The 16,968-nt window shown below is 45.3% G+C and overlaps 1 protein-coding gene across 4 annotated transcripts in view; it reads left to right on the top strand.

Moving 5' to 3' along the window:
• The first annotated feature begins 2,932 nt into the window (after positions 1–2,932).
• The window catches only part of LOC146174923 (A disintegrin and metalloproteinase with thrombospondin motifs 5-like), a 163,405-nt gene continuing 149,369 nt past the window's right edge, over positions 2,933–16,968 (top strand). For all 4 annotated transcript variants that reach the window (XM_084584147.1, XM_084584146.1, XM_084584148.1 and 1 more), the window contains exon 1: positions 2,933–3,047. In XM_084584147.1, coding sequence (XP_084440273.1) covers positions 2,978–3,047 — 70 coding nt within the window. In that variant the 5' untranslated portion in view covers positions 2,933–2,977. The remainder of the gene's footprint in view (positions 3,048–16,968) is intronic.

The following is a 16,968-nucleotide window of genomic DNA, read 5'->3' as shown; positions in this document are numbered from 1 at the left end:
GACCCCCAACTGAGCCAGAAAACTAACCGCCGCAGCTCGCGAGGCATAAACTGCGTACTCGACAGAACTTTAAAGTCTTCTTCCTTACGAAAATGTTATTGCTGCCATTGTTGAAGGTGCTCATAATATCGTTAAAGGTGTTCGTCTGTGAAGGTGTCGCTGTATCTGTCATCAGCAGAAAACTATCCCGCTCCTTCCAAAAGATGAGTACGCCTCTCACGGGACTATTGCTTCCTACGGCACTCATCCGCAGTATACAGCCGCCAACTATCTGCACTGCTCGCGTCATCATTACTGGTGCCTTGTGCTTAAACTTGATTTTTATAGCGCTGAAGAAACACCACAGAAAGACACATAGGCCAGAAGCGCCACAAAAGTGTCTTTCTTCCTGTGGTATTTCTTCAGCGCTATAAAAATCAAGATCATGTACCAACTAACACGTCAAAAAGTCCTGGTGCATAATCGAATTCGTCATCCACCCAACGTGTTATCATTACGTCATTCTCGACCGAAATTTTTAAATGACTTAGTTTGTAACCTTCGAAGGTGACACTCTTCTGACTTACTAAGACCCTTAGCGGGCTTCGGGAATGTCTGCCTTTCAAGGTGCTAATTTAGTAATCCAGCCACACTTCACGCCATTGAGCCTGAGTCCTTTTTGGTGCTGTGCACGTTTTCTGGCCAGTAGTCAAACTTATACCATATGGTATGGGCTTGTTAACAAAATACCAGTATTGACATAACAAATCAGGCAACGTGGGAAGGCTGGGTGATAGCCCTGTCCAGCTAGGACGTCGAGGAACAGTGAGCCGTCGTCGAAAGAGCACGGACAGCGGCTGTTACCAACGGTGTCCCGGACTAGGGACCCGATCAGCCTTCCCTTAATCTAAGCCAATTTGGCTTTCAATAAGCGTTTTCATCATCCTAATCATCATCGGCCACGATTGTCTGTCGTTGCATCATGTTATCCGGTACAGCTCTGGTGCTCAAGTTGAGCTCACTCAACCTAGTGATGCACCGTCTAAATTCCCGCTCCCCAAGCCCATTCCTGTTGACGCCTTGTTATTGGGTTTTGAAAAGGCATTTAATAAGGTTCCTCATAAGCGCCTAATGCGTAAACGTTCTAATCTTAATCTCTATCCGCCCGTGGTGGAATGGATTCGCGGTTTCCTGGCTAATCGAAAACAATTTGTGTACGCAAACTTTCATTCTTCTCCGATGTCTCCCGTCCTCTCTGGAGTACCCCAAGGATCTGTCCTTGGGCCTCTCCTCTCCCTAATATATATCAATGACCTACCTTATAACATCTCGTCCGAAATTCGCCTATTCGCTGATGACTGTGCCATATACCGACCAATAACAAATCACGCAGATACTTCAGGCCCACAAGAAGATATTAGCAAAGTGGTAGCATGGTGTGACCATTCGATCATGACGCTTAATGTAACTAAGACTTTCCAGCTATCATTCCACCGCCGCCGTAACTATGTCGCTTCTACTTATTACATGAACAACAACCCTGTTGCCATTTCTGACTCCTGCAAGTGTTTAGGTGTCAATATCTCTAATGATTTAACCTAGACACGTCATGTTAACAGCATCATTAACTCTGCTAACCGGTAGCTTGGCTATTGACGTCGTAATCTGGCACGTGCACATTTTCTTAAATTACTTGCTTGCAAGACCCTAATTCGTTCGAAACTAGAATATGCTAGCGCTATTTTCGACCCTCATCACAGTAACCTAATAACAATCCTCGAGTCCATTCAGAACCGCGCCGCTATATTTATTTTATCGGATTGTTCTTACAGCAGCAGTATTACAGCATTATAAGCACAGCTTAGCCATACCCCCCTGTCATCTTGTCGCAAAACTGCCGGTCTCATTCTTTTTTATAGATTTTATCACTGATTGCCTCCTGCCAACGATGTAATCAGACCACCCTACCGCTATTCCCGAAATACACCTCCCCCCCCCCCCCCCACACTGTATATCTCCCGCGTACGCGCACTGTCACATACCAAAACGCATTTTTCGTTCGCACTGCCAATGATTGGAATCACCTACCTGACCATATTGCCACCATGAGTCACCTGCCACGCTTCAAGACTTCAATCGAAGCTCACCTTTCAAGCATTCCCTCATAAATATATTTTGCCATGTTTGCACACCCCTCATGTAATATAACGGCAAGGGACCTTTGAGGTATAATACATAAATAAATAAACAAGCATGCATTTGAGAATCACACAGAGAGGCCTGTTTCTTTAACTCGCTATATTTATTTCGCAGTGCGAATCTTCGAGACGAGAAATCCATTTTTCCCTCTTGTGAAAAATATGCGACAAGCTAGAATATTGAACAGCACACTTGCTACGTGCTTTCGAAGCTGCAGGCAGCTGCTGACATTTAGCAAAATATTTTCTCTTTTTTGCAACGCATTAAGCGAGATAGATGTTTATTATTCGAAAGCTGATGGCATGCAAGAAGGCGGAAAAGGGCAAAGCCTCTGCGCTCGTACAAATCTTGCTTTTGTGACGCGTTCTCCAAAACTGAATTGTAAAGGCGCATGAAAGCAAACTGCAAGGCACCATGTAGATAGATATGCTTTTTTGGTAACTGAGCAAGTTCTACGTTTTGCTGCTAGAAAGGCTGATATTTACATATTGAGCAAAATCGATTTGTATTGGCAATCTCTGTTTTGTAAACAGTAGCATTATAAGACGAGAGATATATATTTGCTAGCTTTCAGTGACTGTCATATTGCGTTTAGTTATTGCGCTTTCTTCCGCAAAAACGCGGCTTATATATTCTCAAAAACATACACCCACGAAGCGCCAATATAAACGTCACCGTCAGGGTGCTTTTTAATCTACTTGATATATGATCGGAATTCGTTAGTATAAAATGTCACATTGTGGCACACTTACAATATTGATTTTGTTGTACGGAGACATTTTACATCAAATTTCTCTTCATGGCGCGACTGCGTTCATACATAGTGACTGCAGCGTGCTTGACGTGTTTTCAACCAGTGTCACCACAAGGCAAGTATATTTTCCAAGCAGAAAACGTGCTTGAGCTAATTCATTAGATTCTGTGTTCCCCTCGTTTGAGCCCGACGTAAAATGAAGCGAAAATGTCTAGTGACTATTTGGATAGATACCATCAAAATGAATGTACCGGCTTAAAAGCGTTCTGATTTGTAATATTTTGTGAATAACATAATCATTTTAACAAATTGGATTACAGGAAACGGAAGGTTAAATCGCTTCCCTACTGTTCCGTGGACACCAAAACCATACCTTAAGAGAAGGCAGGTAAAAGGAAAGTTGTGGCGTATTAAAGTAGTACGGACTAATTTCGGCAACGTAGGAATCTTTAAAGTGCCCTGTCATTTCACAGCACACACACGCATACGACTTTTTGTTTCACCTGCTTTTAAATTCAGCCACGAGTGGTCGGGTTCGAACCAGGGCGCTTCATTTTAGTAGTCTTCTTTCTCTGGAACTTAAAAAGGCTGCATTATGTTGGAATGGGAACGCCGCAAGCGCAGTCATTACGGTACTTACGCAACTCTCGTTTCCTCCTTCCTCGGGCACTTTGAAGGCACCGTCGAAGCAGAATTTTATCCAGATGCACGCTGCGTTGCCTAGGCAACGCAGCAATATGGCTGTGTCAATATGGCTATGTAATTGAGGGACTGAAAAACAGCATACGCTAGCCGTGGAGTCTCGGAAACTGATGTCAACTCTTCGAGGAGAAAAAAAAATTATCTTGTCATTATCTGGGCTGCGTCAAAAGTTCGCACTAACATGTATTAATGACCATTCAAGGTTGGAGCGATCACTACACTCTGTGCTTGCTCGCCAACTTAAAATATCACTCCGGCTGCTTCGCTCGATAGACCTGCGCCTTCAAATTTCTCATCATTGCGGTCTATATCTCTGTTCCCATGCACTGAAATGTAGATTGTTTATCACGAGACCCCGTCAAAGCGTCGCATAACAAAACGGCAACGACCTGCTCTTGGTACAGGATCCGCCATTAATATGGTTATGAAGCGGCAAGCTAATGAAAACAGGAGCACAGAGGACAGAGAGATGGTCGGTGACAGTGAGATGACGTTTAACGAATTGTTGCCGGGCCTAGCACGAGCGCTCCTGTCCGCGCCACTTCCCGCTTCTTTTTACTTGATTGTCCGTAACATGACCCGGGGCCAGCGAGCGATCGTCCCGATCGTGGACGAGAACGTTTGCCAATGTTGATGATTCAATGCCATGTTGATGGGCGTGTCTGGATTCCTGAGAAAGACGAGAAAGAAGAAAGAATACAACGGCTTGCCGGCACGATGATTCCCGATGAACTTTAGCCCAAGACACTCTCGGGTCACACGTTACCACGACTCGATGGCGTAGGCCAAGGCACGCAACGCATTGTATAGGTGGGGGGGGGGAGGTGTCTTGAAGTATAGCAGTGTCTTAGGTCGTGGGATCTTTGGTCGGCACGTCTGGTCAGTGGGGTCACATATGACCGTTCGGGTCTGTTCTAGTGTCTTGTGGTCATGTGTGCCCAGTCGAAAAAAACTACAGAACTGCGCCAAAAATACGACAAAATATCCTGTAGTTCTGTCGTTACCATCAGATTTTTCTGTAGTTCTGTAGTACTTTTCTGTAGTTCTGTAGTTTTTCTGTAGTGTATTTCTCTTGTCTGTAGTTCTGTGGCTCTTTTCTGTTGTAACTACAGAAATTTCTGATGTCACTACAGCATGCTCTGTTGTCACAACAGATTTCCCGTCAAAAACCGCACAGAAATTCTGTCGTAACATCAGAAAATGTTCTGTAGTTTTTTCCGACTGGGTGGCGCTTCGGGTCTGTCTCCCCTTTCTTCGTGTTTTGTGTTCGAGGCGGGGGGACGGGGTGGAAGAACGGCAAGATCTTGCTGGGTCCGGCAGGCTGGGGAACTGCCGTGCTATGCCTCCCGAACTTCAGCCGACGGCGCAAGAAGTCGTAGGGCATCGAAGCTCCGGACCAGGATGAGGGGGTGATAATGAAGTACCCATCATCTCCAACCAAATGTTACGAAGCGGCGAGCCAATGAAAACAGGAGAACAGGCGACAGAGAGATAGTCGATGACAGTGAGATGACGTTGAATGAATTGTCGCGTCTAGCGCAAGCGCTCCTGTCCGCGCCACTGTCCGCTTCTTTTTCCTTGATCATCCGTAACAATATGAAGGAAACAACAGTGTCAGCACAGCTGTTTCACAAAGTGCCAGATCTCGGAACCTCAGTTGAAATATCAAGTTGATTACTTTGAAGGCAAGACCCAATGTTGTGGTATGAGGGGACGGAATTTCGCCCCGTCGCCACTCCGCGGATGCAGCATTCTCGCTAGCGACCCGCGGAGGGAACAAAGGGAACGAATGACGGGGACGACACGTCGTTAATACTCGAATGCTATCGTAAATCATACAGAGCATGCCGGCTAGCTATACGTCAACAAGGTTTTTCTATGAAGGGCAAGGCTACGTAAGAAGGGCTTTTGACTCACCGGCTGGTGAATGGGGGTACGACTTCGGCGGCAGACATTTGCACTCGGCGTGAATATGGCGGCCGGGATCTCCCGGGCGCGGCGCATTCTGCGGGCAAAGCCATAGCACGGCGTTTGCCGCGGGAGGCGGCGAGAGCGTGCAGTAATTACCGGTCGCTTCACCGTTGGGGACCAGAGGACGAGCGGTTGTGCACGACGGGTCCTCCCGTGTGCGCTTCATGCTCCGTGCCCGCTATCCCACGGAATTTCCCGGGAGAGGCGGCGGGAGGCGACAGCTCGCGTTGCCGAATGGCCCCAGAAGCTCCATCTCGTCTTCTCGCGGGAACCGGCGTAGACGTCTTGGTGGCGCATCCATCGTTGGTTCTCCTTCCCCCAAAAGGAAGTATTTGCCTCCTCTCCCAGCCGGCGCTGCCAGGACACTCGCCGGAGTGGTAGTAATCGGCCGCGGCAACAGGGGAGGAAACTGGTTTTCCACACCATTTATCTCTTGCAGTGTTCAAACTTCAGTTATTCTCCCTCGAGTTGTGAACCAACGTCCTTATAAACACCTTTGCATCTAAAAGGGCCACATACATTCTGGTTATCCCAAAGTTCTCAGATAACAAATCCTGTAGTTTTGCCGTGGTGAGCTAACATCAGGGCATCTCGGGTTTACAGGCACGTAATGTTGAATCCAGGAGAACTATTATAGTCCATTTTTAGCCACTGACTTTGCACATTACGTTAAAACATCCTTTAGTCCTGAGTGACGTATGGTGCCCCTGTTCAACTAGCACGACTAGTGAACTCCAAGCCGTCCTTCACAAAGCATTTAGATTGATCAGAATATTCACCTCGTCTCTCATTATTATTAAAACTGACTTCCGTAAATATTGCGCTGAAGAAAAGCCCTGGCGAATGGAACCGGTCCAGATTTCCTAATGTTTTCGCCGAATTCATCTACGACACGGCGCCTTCGAAGTACTCATTGCGGAACGGTGAACAGCGTTTACGGCAGAATTCACGCAACCTATCTTGAACTACAGCCAGACAAACCATCAGAAGCCATCTGCATGACATCTACAGACAAATAAACTTGCAGAAAGTCTGAACAAAACTATCGCATGCACGTTTGCCAAGCACATAGACGTCCAGCAGAAGACATGGTACTTATCTATCCCAACATGAGCTTAGAGGATTGATTTGATTGATAAACTGTATTGGGGAAAATAGGGATTGCGGGTAGTGGGTCAGGAAAGAGCAGAAGTCGGAAGTCCTCTGTACAGGAGAAAAGCATGATGAGGCCGTTCCAACTTGTGCGTGGCATGGAGCCTATGACCACTTCTGTTGCAATCTTTCTGCATCTGGCCGATTAGGCCAGCCCCGACGTCGCCACCCCACGCAGAGGAAGCCCGAGGACGTCCCCGGCAGCGCCTACGGACAACCGTCGCTACAACTTAAGATGGTGGGACGTAACGTACAAGCCAGATGAAGTTTGGGCTTGGACACCGATTTGCCGCCGCAGACTTAGTGAGGAACCGTTACGCCCACACTTCGGCGTACAAAATGATACGCTGACTCATAAAATAAAAGTACGCGGAGATTTGTGACGGGGCGACAGCGGTGCCGTGCGCGCCAGTAAATATGCATACGGTGTGCCGCAAGTCGTTTACACGCGATAAAGGCACACGCCGTTTATTTCTCAAGTTTACGTTCCCCATTCCCTGTCTGTCTTGGAAAATCTAGGCTATGTTTGATATCAAGGGAGTAATGAAGCGAAATCTTCTAATCTTTATTTCTTGCCGCTATCCGCTGCTGCAATCCATACTTAGAACTTTGCTCTTAGCCGTGAAGAAGGATCTGTCCTTTTGTTAAGCAGGGGGTCGGCAGGACATGATCTTGTCATTTTCTTTTTCATTAAGGATGCGCCGTTGTGTACACATAATGATTACAACACTCACCTCTGCTTCCACATTGCTCCAGGTTGTTCTCATCGACTTTTTTATGTTTATGTACATTATTATTCAATAGGTTTAAATGCAGCGCTTCCCAACGTACTTAGCATTCCTAGCGGGAAGGACGACACGCACGCTGGCTTTTACTGCCGCATCCGAATTTCTTAGTTTTTTTTTTTTGCGGGCATGATTAAGCGCATATACTTCATCACTTGTAACGCCACCCTCTTCAAAGGGTGTGCACGGTCCTGACACCACGAATTGGCAGTGCAATCAGCGACGCTTTTGCATATAAAGCTGTGTTTGTAATCGTAAAACGTGAAGGCACAGGAAGAAAATAACGGACAATCGCCTTCCTCTTCCTCGGTTTGTCTCAAGAAGCGGCGCTGGTTTTTGATTTTGCAATGCACCAACTAGCTCACATTTCCGTTCTTCTACGGTGCTCTTCTGCTTCAAGGTTGGGTAGTAAACTCTCCCAGATATCTACGGTGTTATTCTGGTCGGTATATGATGGGCAGGTTCCGACCATATGAATTAAACACTTCTGAGTTCCATTTACTCTACAGATGAGGATTTGGGAAACGCCGAATGTAAATTTTCCTTCATTAACACATCTTTTTGGGTAGATAATGCATATTTGAGTTGATAAATAACCTGTATCTTGTCTTGTTCCTTTCATGTGGTCGATATGATTCGGCGCAATTTTTTCACCAACCTCGATTTCCTCCACGTGATTTCGTCTGTTCGGCTAGATTTATGTGCGCTGCTCGATGTATTTCAAGACCACGCTTGTAATAAGAAATGATTTCGTGAAATGTGAGTTCACGACCCGACCGGTAAGTGAACCTTCGGTCGATCGCATGCGCATTCTCCCAACGGGCAAAGATGAGCCGGGAACGAGATCAGCGCAATTTGCTCTGTTCGCTCTTGCCCTTCTTTTGAGATTTTCGTGAATGCACCAAAGATTATGTTCATATGATAATTTCTAATGGCTGCCATAGGGCCGCTATCACACATGTATAGTTTTGTGTTAAGCTGGAGCAATGGCAAATAGATCTGCCTTCGCTGCACTTATTATATTAATGGTACAGTACGAGACAGGATTACAACAATTATGAAGCACTAGAGTTGCGTGTGCCGCCTTCTTATAGTATTTGGCAGTGTCGGCTTTCAGGTCACCAATCTAACTTGAAATCTGTCCTATAAGGCCACAGCCCTATTTTTTGCGTCTGCCGTAATTAAATAGCGGATTCATGTTACCTGTCAGAGGTGCAATTTTTTTGTCTATCCTTAGTTGCACCAGGTAAATTACCTGTCCGCTATCAACGCTAGCCCCCTTCATGGATCACTGCCTTGTCGTGGCGGAGGGGCTTGCGAAACTCGATGAAGTCGTGAGCTCTGCTGTGCAGGGCCACCCAAGATAGACAGGTCACGGCAGAGAGTTCTGACAAAATGTGATTCACTGGAGAAGGTAATGGCAACCCACTCCAGTATTTCCTGCCAAGAAAACCCTTGGCCAGTCACAATACCAATAATGATATGGCGCCGGAAGATGAGCGCCCCAGGTTGGAAGGCGTCCCACAAGTTACTGGGGATGAACAAAGGGCGATTCCTAGTAGCTCCAGGACGAATGAAGCGGCTGGGCTAAGAAAAAAGGACGCTCAGTTGTGGATGTGGCGGGAAGCGACCGGAAAGTCCGATGTTGCAAGGAGATATATCACATAGCAACATGGAATGTGAGATCTATGACGCAAGGTAAACTGGATGTCGTCAAGCGAGAAATGGACAGATTGAACATTGATATCTTGGGTATCAGCGAGCTCAAGTGGACCGGAATGGGAGAATTTAACTTCGGCGACCATTATGCCTTGATTTTGGGCACGAATCCCAGAGAAGGAATGGGGTCGCTCTCATAGTAAACAAAAGAATGGGCAAAGCAGTGCTAGGGTACAACCCCAAAAACGACCGAATGATTTCACTTCGGATCCAAGGTCACCCTTTACACATAACAGTTATCCAAGTCTTTGCACCGACCCCTACTGCTGAAGAAGATGACGTTGAGAGATTTTATGCGGACCTACAATGCCTTTTATACCGCACCCCATCATCAGACGTCGTTTTTCTCATAGGAGACTGGAATGCTAAGGTCGGGAGTGAAGAAATATCCGGAATTATAGGCAAGTTCGGTCTTGGCGAGCCAAATGAAGCTGGACAGAGGCTAGTAGAGTTTTGTCAAGAAAACAACCTGACCATAGCCAATATTCATTTTCAACAGCACAAGAGGCGCCTGTACACATGGACTTCACCGGACGGTCTGTACAGGAATCAGATCGATTATATTCTTTGCCGGCAGAGATGGAGAAGCGCTATACAAGCAGTAAAAACAAGGCCTGGGGCCGATTGTGGCACCGATCATCAGGTTCTTGTTGCCAAAATTAAGCTTCGATTGAGGAATAAGCAGAAAACTAGAAGGCCTTTCCGGTATGATCTGGATGAAATTCCATTAGAATATGCTGTGGAAGTGAGGAATCGATTTCAAGAATTAGATCTAGAAGACAGAGAGCTAAAGAGATGTGGACTGATGTTCGTGATATAATACAAGAAGTTGCTACTAAGGTAGTTCCAAAGCAAAAGAAATACAAGAAAGCAAACCGGTTATCTGAAGAGGCTTTGCAAATAGCTGAGGAAAGGAGGATGGCAAAAGTTATGGGGGAAAGAGAAAGATACAAGGTTCTCAATGCGGATTTTCAGAAAATAGCAAGGAGAGATAAGAAGGCCTTCCTGAACATACAGTGCCAAGAAGTTGAGGACAACAGCCAATTAGGGAACACAAGAGCTCTGTATAAGGCAATCAAAGATATCAAAGGAAGCTTCTGTACTAAGCTGGGCGTGATAAAGCACAAACGAGGCAAGGACCTCACTGAAGCCTCAGAGATAAAGAAGAGGTGGCAGGAATACACAGAAGAACTGTACAAGAAGAACCCGAATGTGCAAACCCAACATAAGAGGGTTGTGATTACTGATCTCGAGTCGGGCATCCTGAAGAGTGAAGTTGAATGGACCTTAGCCAGCCTTGCTAAGAAGAAAGCCAGCGGAACTGATGGCATTCCAGCTGAGTTGCTTCAAAACCTCAGCCATGACGCTGTTAACATTCTGCATACATTATGTCAGAAGATTTGGACAACCCTGCAGTGGCCACAGGATTGGAGGAGGTCAGTTTACATCCCCATTCCAAAGAAAGGCAGTGCCAAAGATTGTTCCAACTACCGCACGATCGCGATTATTTCGCATGCTAGCAAGGTGATGTTGAAAATCCTCCAAGGTAGGCTGCAGCAGTATGTGGATCGGGAGCTTCCGGGGAGTGCAAGCTGGGTTTCGCAAGGGCAGAGGAACTAGAGACATAATTGCCAACCTCCGCTGGATCATGGAAAAAGCAAGAGAGTTCCAGAAACCCATCTATTTCTGCTTTATTGATTATACGAAAGCGTTTGACTGCGTAGATCACAGCAGATTGTGGCAAGCTCTCCAAGAGATGGGAGTATCAATTCACCTCATCTGTCTCTTCAGGAACCTGTATGAAGGACAGGAGGCCACAGTCAGAACTGGGCATGGTCTTACTGATAGGTTTCCGATTGAGAAAGGAGTGAGGCAAGGCTGCATACTGTCGCCCTGCCTATTTAACCTATATGCAGAGTGCATCATGAGGAAGGCCGGTCTGGACGAGTCTTCAGCTGGAGTGAAGATTGCTGGAAAACGTATCAACAACCTTAGATATGCGGATGATACCACTTTAATGGCAGAAAGTGAAGTGGAACTCAAAAGACTCCTGATGCGCGTACAAGAAGAGAGTGAGAAGTTTAGGCATAAACTGAACATTAAAAAAAACAAAGATCATGGCGTCTTGCCCTATCAAGTCCTGGAGCATCAATGGACAAGAAGTGGAAGCTGTGACAAATTTTCTCTTCTTGGGCTCCAAGATTACCTCGGAAGGAGACTGCAGCCATGAAATTAGGAGACGCCTGCTTCTGGGAAAGAGAGCAATGGTTAGCCTTGACCGCCTAGTAAAGAGCAGAGACATTAGTCTGCCAACCAAGATCCGTATAACTCGTGCTATGGACTTTCCAGTTGTGATGTATGAATGCGAGAGTTGGACTGTGAAAACGGCTGACCGCCGAAGAATTGACTCGTTTGAATTGTGGTGCTGGCGAAGACTCTTGAGAATTCCTTGGACTGCCAGAAGATCAAATCAGTCGATATTGTCGACCATAAACCCTGACTGCTCATTGGAGGGTCAAATTCTAAAGTTAAAGCTCAGCTACTTTGGTCATCTGATGAGAAGAGAGGAGTCGCTGGAGAAAGATTTGATGTTGGGAAGGTTGACGGTCGCCGGAGAAGGGGCAGGCAGCGAACGCGATGGTTAGATGGCATCCTGGAGGCACTGCAGATGAAGGTATGTATTGTTAGGAAGATAGTGAGAGACCGGAAAGTGTGGCGTGAAATAGTTCATAGGGTCATGAAGAGTCGGACACGACTGAACGACTGAACTGAACTGATGAACGCTAGCAGTGTTCGAACCACAAGCGCTCAATAAGTATCCTTCGTTTTCCTAATTAGATGTCTCGGATGTTGATGCCGCTTTTACAAGCTTATTCAGAATGTTGTAAATACCTACTTTAAGTAGCGTTAACATCGCGGTGTTTGTGGGAATAAGTAGTGTTAATTTAATCAATGTCTGATTATGATTTGAATTTTGTTGTTTTCTTTTTTGTATTTTGCTAAGTTTAAGTTAAAGCGCAACCTATAGCTCACGGCTTATGACAAAAGCCTGAACCGATGTGAAAAGATTGACCGCTATTTCCGCATGTTTGTTGAAGATGCACTTGAATACCCAGTACGTCTAACTGGTACTCACCTCAAGTCTCATGACTGTATCAGTGATTTTTCCATTAGCTTGTATGCGCAGCATTATGTTTTTAATACTGTCTAAGGGTGGAATAGCATTGCCATTCACTCGTAAGGCAACATCACACCCCTTGAAAGGAGACTTTATTTTCTTCTTTTAAAGGATAAAAAAATTCAGCCACCGCCTTTAGGCGTTGAAATGCAAAATTCTAAGCTATTATTCATCGTCTCACAGATACGAATCGTTTGATACCACCGCATGAGTCTACGACCAGTGGTTCGCCAGATGCGCACACCCTTGAAAAACGAATTGTACCATTTTGGGCCCACAAATGCCGATGATGCGACTATATAATTAAACGGAGTAGAATTTGAAAAGCTTTTTATGCGTACGAGCCCAATTATTCGTTAACGATCACTCATGTCTCTCTACCGCCAACCATAGTGTCACAATCATAATGTCGCCGTAATGACGTATTTCTAATATTTTATACATTTGAGCGCACCACCGATGGGCGTTCGGCTGAAGATCATTTGCGGTATTAAGCAGCCCCCCAGTGAGTGGTAGCAAAGTTTTAATTTCACTCCTAGGTTTCAAATCCCAAAAAGGTCCACCAAGTTGATGCACAGTTTTAACTCAGGGCATGCCAAGATAATTAGGAGCTATATAGCTAAATTTTGCCTTGCAGAAGACATGTTTTCCCTTGATGAGTAGCAGCTTCTGACTCAGGACAGCAGACTAAAGGAAGCACGCTACTCACAACAACTGTTAGCACGCATCTCGTAGGAAGGATGAAAGAAGTGAAATTAACACAGGCAAATCGTTTCCGGCAAACCAACTGTATTAAGAGGAAATTCGCAATTATCCCATATATTGAGAGCCTCCCAAATGGTCTGAAGAATATGGCTAAGGGATATTATGTAGATGTGTTTCTCTCTGCTCCGATGAATTTGGCACCCATATGCCCATCCGTGTATCGCAAGGTAGAATATGCGAATCGTGATTGTCGTAGCGGCTAAACTACAAGCCATGAAGAGGCCTATGTTGAATGCACCAAATGCATCGGCTACTAGTCTGTCCTTTCCTATGGCGCCAATTTTATAGGCCAGACAGGACCACACCTCATCGTATCCCTTCAAGAGCACGGAAACAACGCCAGTAGCAAAGCTCATAGCCTCGCGTCAAGGAGTGCTCAACATTATTGGAACTACAGGAGTATTGTATCGGCATTTCGATAAGAGGACGCAAAGGTTGGTTCATCTCATATCACAAAACATTGAGACATGTGAATCAGCAAACACATTTTCTTAACCGACATTAAAACGTCCTGTATTGCATTTTGGAGTGTCGATAAATCATGTTTTTCGTTTTGTGTGATTTCTTTCGATCGTGGGCATAACTACCACTGCAAATAAAGTTAGTTGACAGTCAGCGCTCGTCCTTTATCACCTTTTCCTCTGTGGCCAAGTTTTCTCGCGCTGTTCGATGCGATGGGTCACTGTATATTACTGCGTGCCATAAAGTAAAGCGGCTTCTTTCTTCTTTTGGATGGAGCGACCAGTAGCGAGCAATACATTCTGAGGTGGCCAGATCAAGTCCCGAGGCAGTGATTTATCTGAGTGACGAGCACTGAATAAAAGCGTACACGGTGGACAAACGTTTTGAGTCACAGAGGTAATATAACCGGTACTTTCAAACAGAGAAATAAAGTATGTGTAATACTTGTTATCCGCGCTATGATAGTTAGTGATTAAGGCGCTAGGATACTGAAAAGGATTGATTACCCGGGTTTGAAATCGAGCACAGGTGGCTGCTTTTCAGTGGCAGCGAAACGCAACGCTACCGTTCGCTCTGAGAATAAAGCGCACGCTAAAGATCCCCAGGTTGTTTAACTTACTCCCTAGCGCTCTAATACGGCACCTATTAATTTCGTTCTACTTTTAACTTCGCTCCCATCGCTTCCCTCATGGCGCAGACCGGCTTTCCATGTAACATGTGTGACAGATGCTTAGTATTTCTTGTCCTATTAAACAGTATTCTTTGATTTTATTTTCGGCTGGCTAAAAACCCCGTTTCAGTTTCAAGTATCTATATTTAAAGAGTAAACTAATAGATTTCAGCTTGCCAGGTTATCAAATAAATATTATTTACGTTTTCGATATGGCCACACACTTAATGAAAAAGCAGGTAAGGACATCTCAACGCCACAAAATGCATATATTTAAAGAATGGTCGTTCACCTTCCTTAAACCGCGGAGTGTACTTAAGATATTTGTTCTTGTTTCTGTACGCATTCGTTTCCTTTATTCGGGGCGCTCAGATGTAGCTGCATAAAAAAATTGAGGGGACACTCAAGCTTAGCTTTAAATGTAGGCGTCTTTCAGCCTTTAACACAGCCTGTTTATTACGCGGATTTTGTTTCTAATCACAAGCATAAAATTGTGCGGCAAACCATACACTATAAGCACGTTTTATATTGCTTGAGCGCAATCCGAACTGCGGCAGCGCAGCAGGTTACCCCGTGACTGCCGCACGCTGTTTATAAACCTCACGTGCCATCTTTACTGTCATGGCGCAGTACATTCGAGGGCTTTCCTGTGCGCGTTGCACGGTGGAACTCATTACCACGTTACGACAATGCAACAATGGAAGGAAACAACGCCAAAACCATATTTTCTGTGACACTGTTCACTTACACTTCCCCGTTAACAATTAGGTTGCGTTAAATATTGTATTAAGAGCGGGCGAGCTGGGGCACCTAGCACACAGTTTTCATTCCGCGAGTATTTCTTGTATTTCTTTTCAAAGAAACGCATCCTACTTACGGTCCTCACTGAAAGATCAGTCTCCTTATAGACCGCTGGGCTTTGTTTCTACAGAAGTACTATATTCACGTCATATACCGCGTGGCCACAAGCACCGATGCAACATTTTCTGTTGACCGCTATAAAAAGGCTCGTGCTCTGGCTTCCTGTGCTCGCACAATATTTAAGCACTTGGCCCAACCGATGTGCTTTCTGATCAGCTTAAGGATCATTGAATTTTCTCAGCGCAAACCTTTTTGTCTACGCCGTCTGCACATCTGTCTCGGTCACATCGTCCTCAAGCCCACCATTCTTCCATTACTGATGGACGTTTATACCACCGTAAACACCTTTTCTGTGGGCAGACATCTGCCTATGTCCATCGACCACCGTTTCCGTGCTTCATCAAAGGCTCTGTTTACAATGATGTGCAAATCAGTTACCCAAGTGTGCTGAAAATGTCCGCTTGATTGTGTCTTTGATACTGCTGGTTAGACATTTGCGGCACGTGTATGGCTTGCCAGCTTCGCAAGAGCCATTCGCTTTATTTCAGCTGCCCCACTGGCGTCTTCATTATTGGTTTTTATGCCCTGCTTCCATCAACATCAACGAGCAACCACCATGTCATCATCGACATTGGCCATCTCACCCGTTTCGGGAATGCCGGCTGCTCAATGAGCTCCAACACAAGATACTGCTTTGTTCATCCTACATCATCTGGTTTTTCGTTATAGCGAACAGAAAGAACTGCAAGTTGACAGCAGCTTTGTGTTTCCGACAACACCGAGACCCTTTGAGCAATGCCAGATATTTAATTGCTTTACTGCAACTCATACTCTTCACCAGTATTATGACTAAGGGTTCAACAACTGTACTACTCTCAATATGTTTGAATGTGTGTTCATACCGCACAATTACTAGGCGCAGGTACTGTCTTACGCAAAGCACACCTATAACACAGCTAGTCAAAAATGACTCTCCCCTCTCGTCTTTTGAAGGGAAAGCATTTGTGTCATGAATGGCATGACCAGAGTGCGTCGGCAGAACGCTTCGGCAATGTGTCCCGGCAGAGTGCGTGGACAGTATCTGTCATACGAGGGTGCGAACAAGTGTTGATAATCCATTGCACGTGTGATTAACAAGATAGTCGCCAATCCAATAGACAACCTAATTAGAATATTGCCAAATGAAATCTAACCTTCAAATTTGGATGGCATTTATTAAGATTTAGCGAACTTAAATCCAAAATTTGCAATTTTTGAAATGGGCCAGAATAGACATATAGGCTAGTTGGAGTATGACCTATTCCGAGGTTACATGCAAATTTGTATGGGCCACACTTGTGTTTTATGTTTGACGCAACTCTTGTGCTCCCTGCCCTTGAACTCATTTATCAGGGGGAGTGAGCTTGTCAAGCTGCCACAAGGCAGTTTTTCACCCTCGCCCCCTCATATGCTTCAGTACGTGGAATAAATGAAATGTTTCCTCGTCATTATACGGCAAACATTCGAGTCGACTATAGTTTCATTGCGGCGAATTCTGTGGGGACCTAAATTCTGGATTGGCTACACCCAAAATTGGGTCCCCTGTACCCCGAAATTTTAAATCGTCAAATGTTGGCGAAAACTGGTTTGGTCAAATAAATTATGACTTCAAACGATTGGTAAGACGCTGACAAGAAAATTGCTTCTCTAATCTCTATAATGTGATGGCTTTTGAATACTATCAAATTAACGGCAACTAAGCAACTGTACTAAGCAAATAAGTTCAGAAACC

This window comes from Amblyomma maculatum, chromosome 11 (genome assembly GCF_055883805.1).
Source record: "Amblyomma maculatum isolate TAMU_Amacu chromosome 11, ASM5588380v1, whole genome shotgun sequence".
NCBI classification, from domain to species: Eukaryota; Metazoa; Arthropoda; class Arachnida; order Ixodida; family Ixodidae; genus Amblyomma; species Amblyomma maculatum.
Note: the sequence above shows the minus strand (reverse complement) of the source record. Positions and strands in the feature narration are given on the sequence as shown.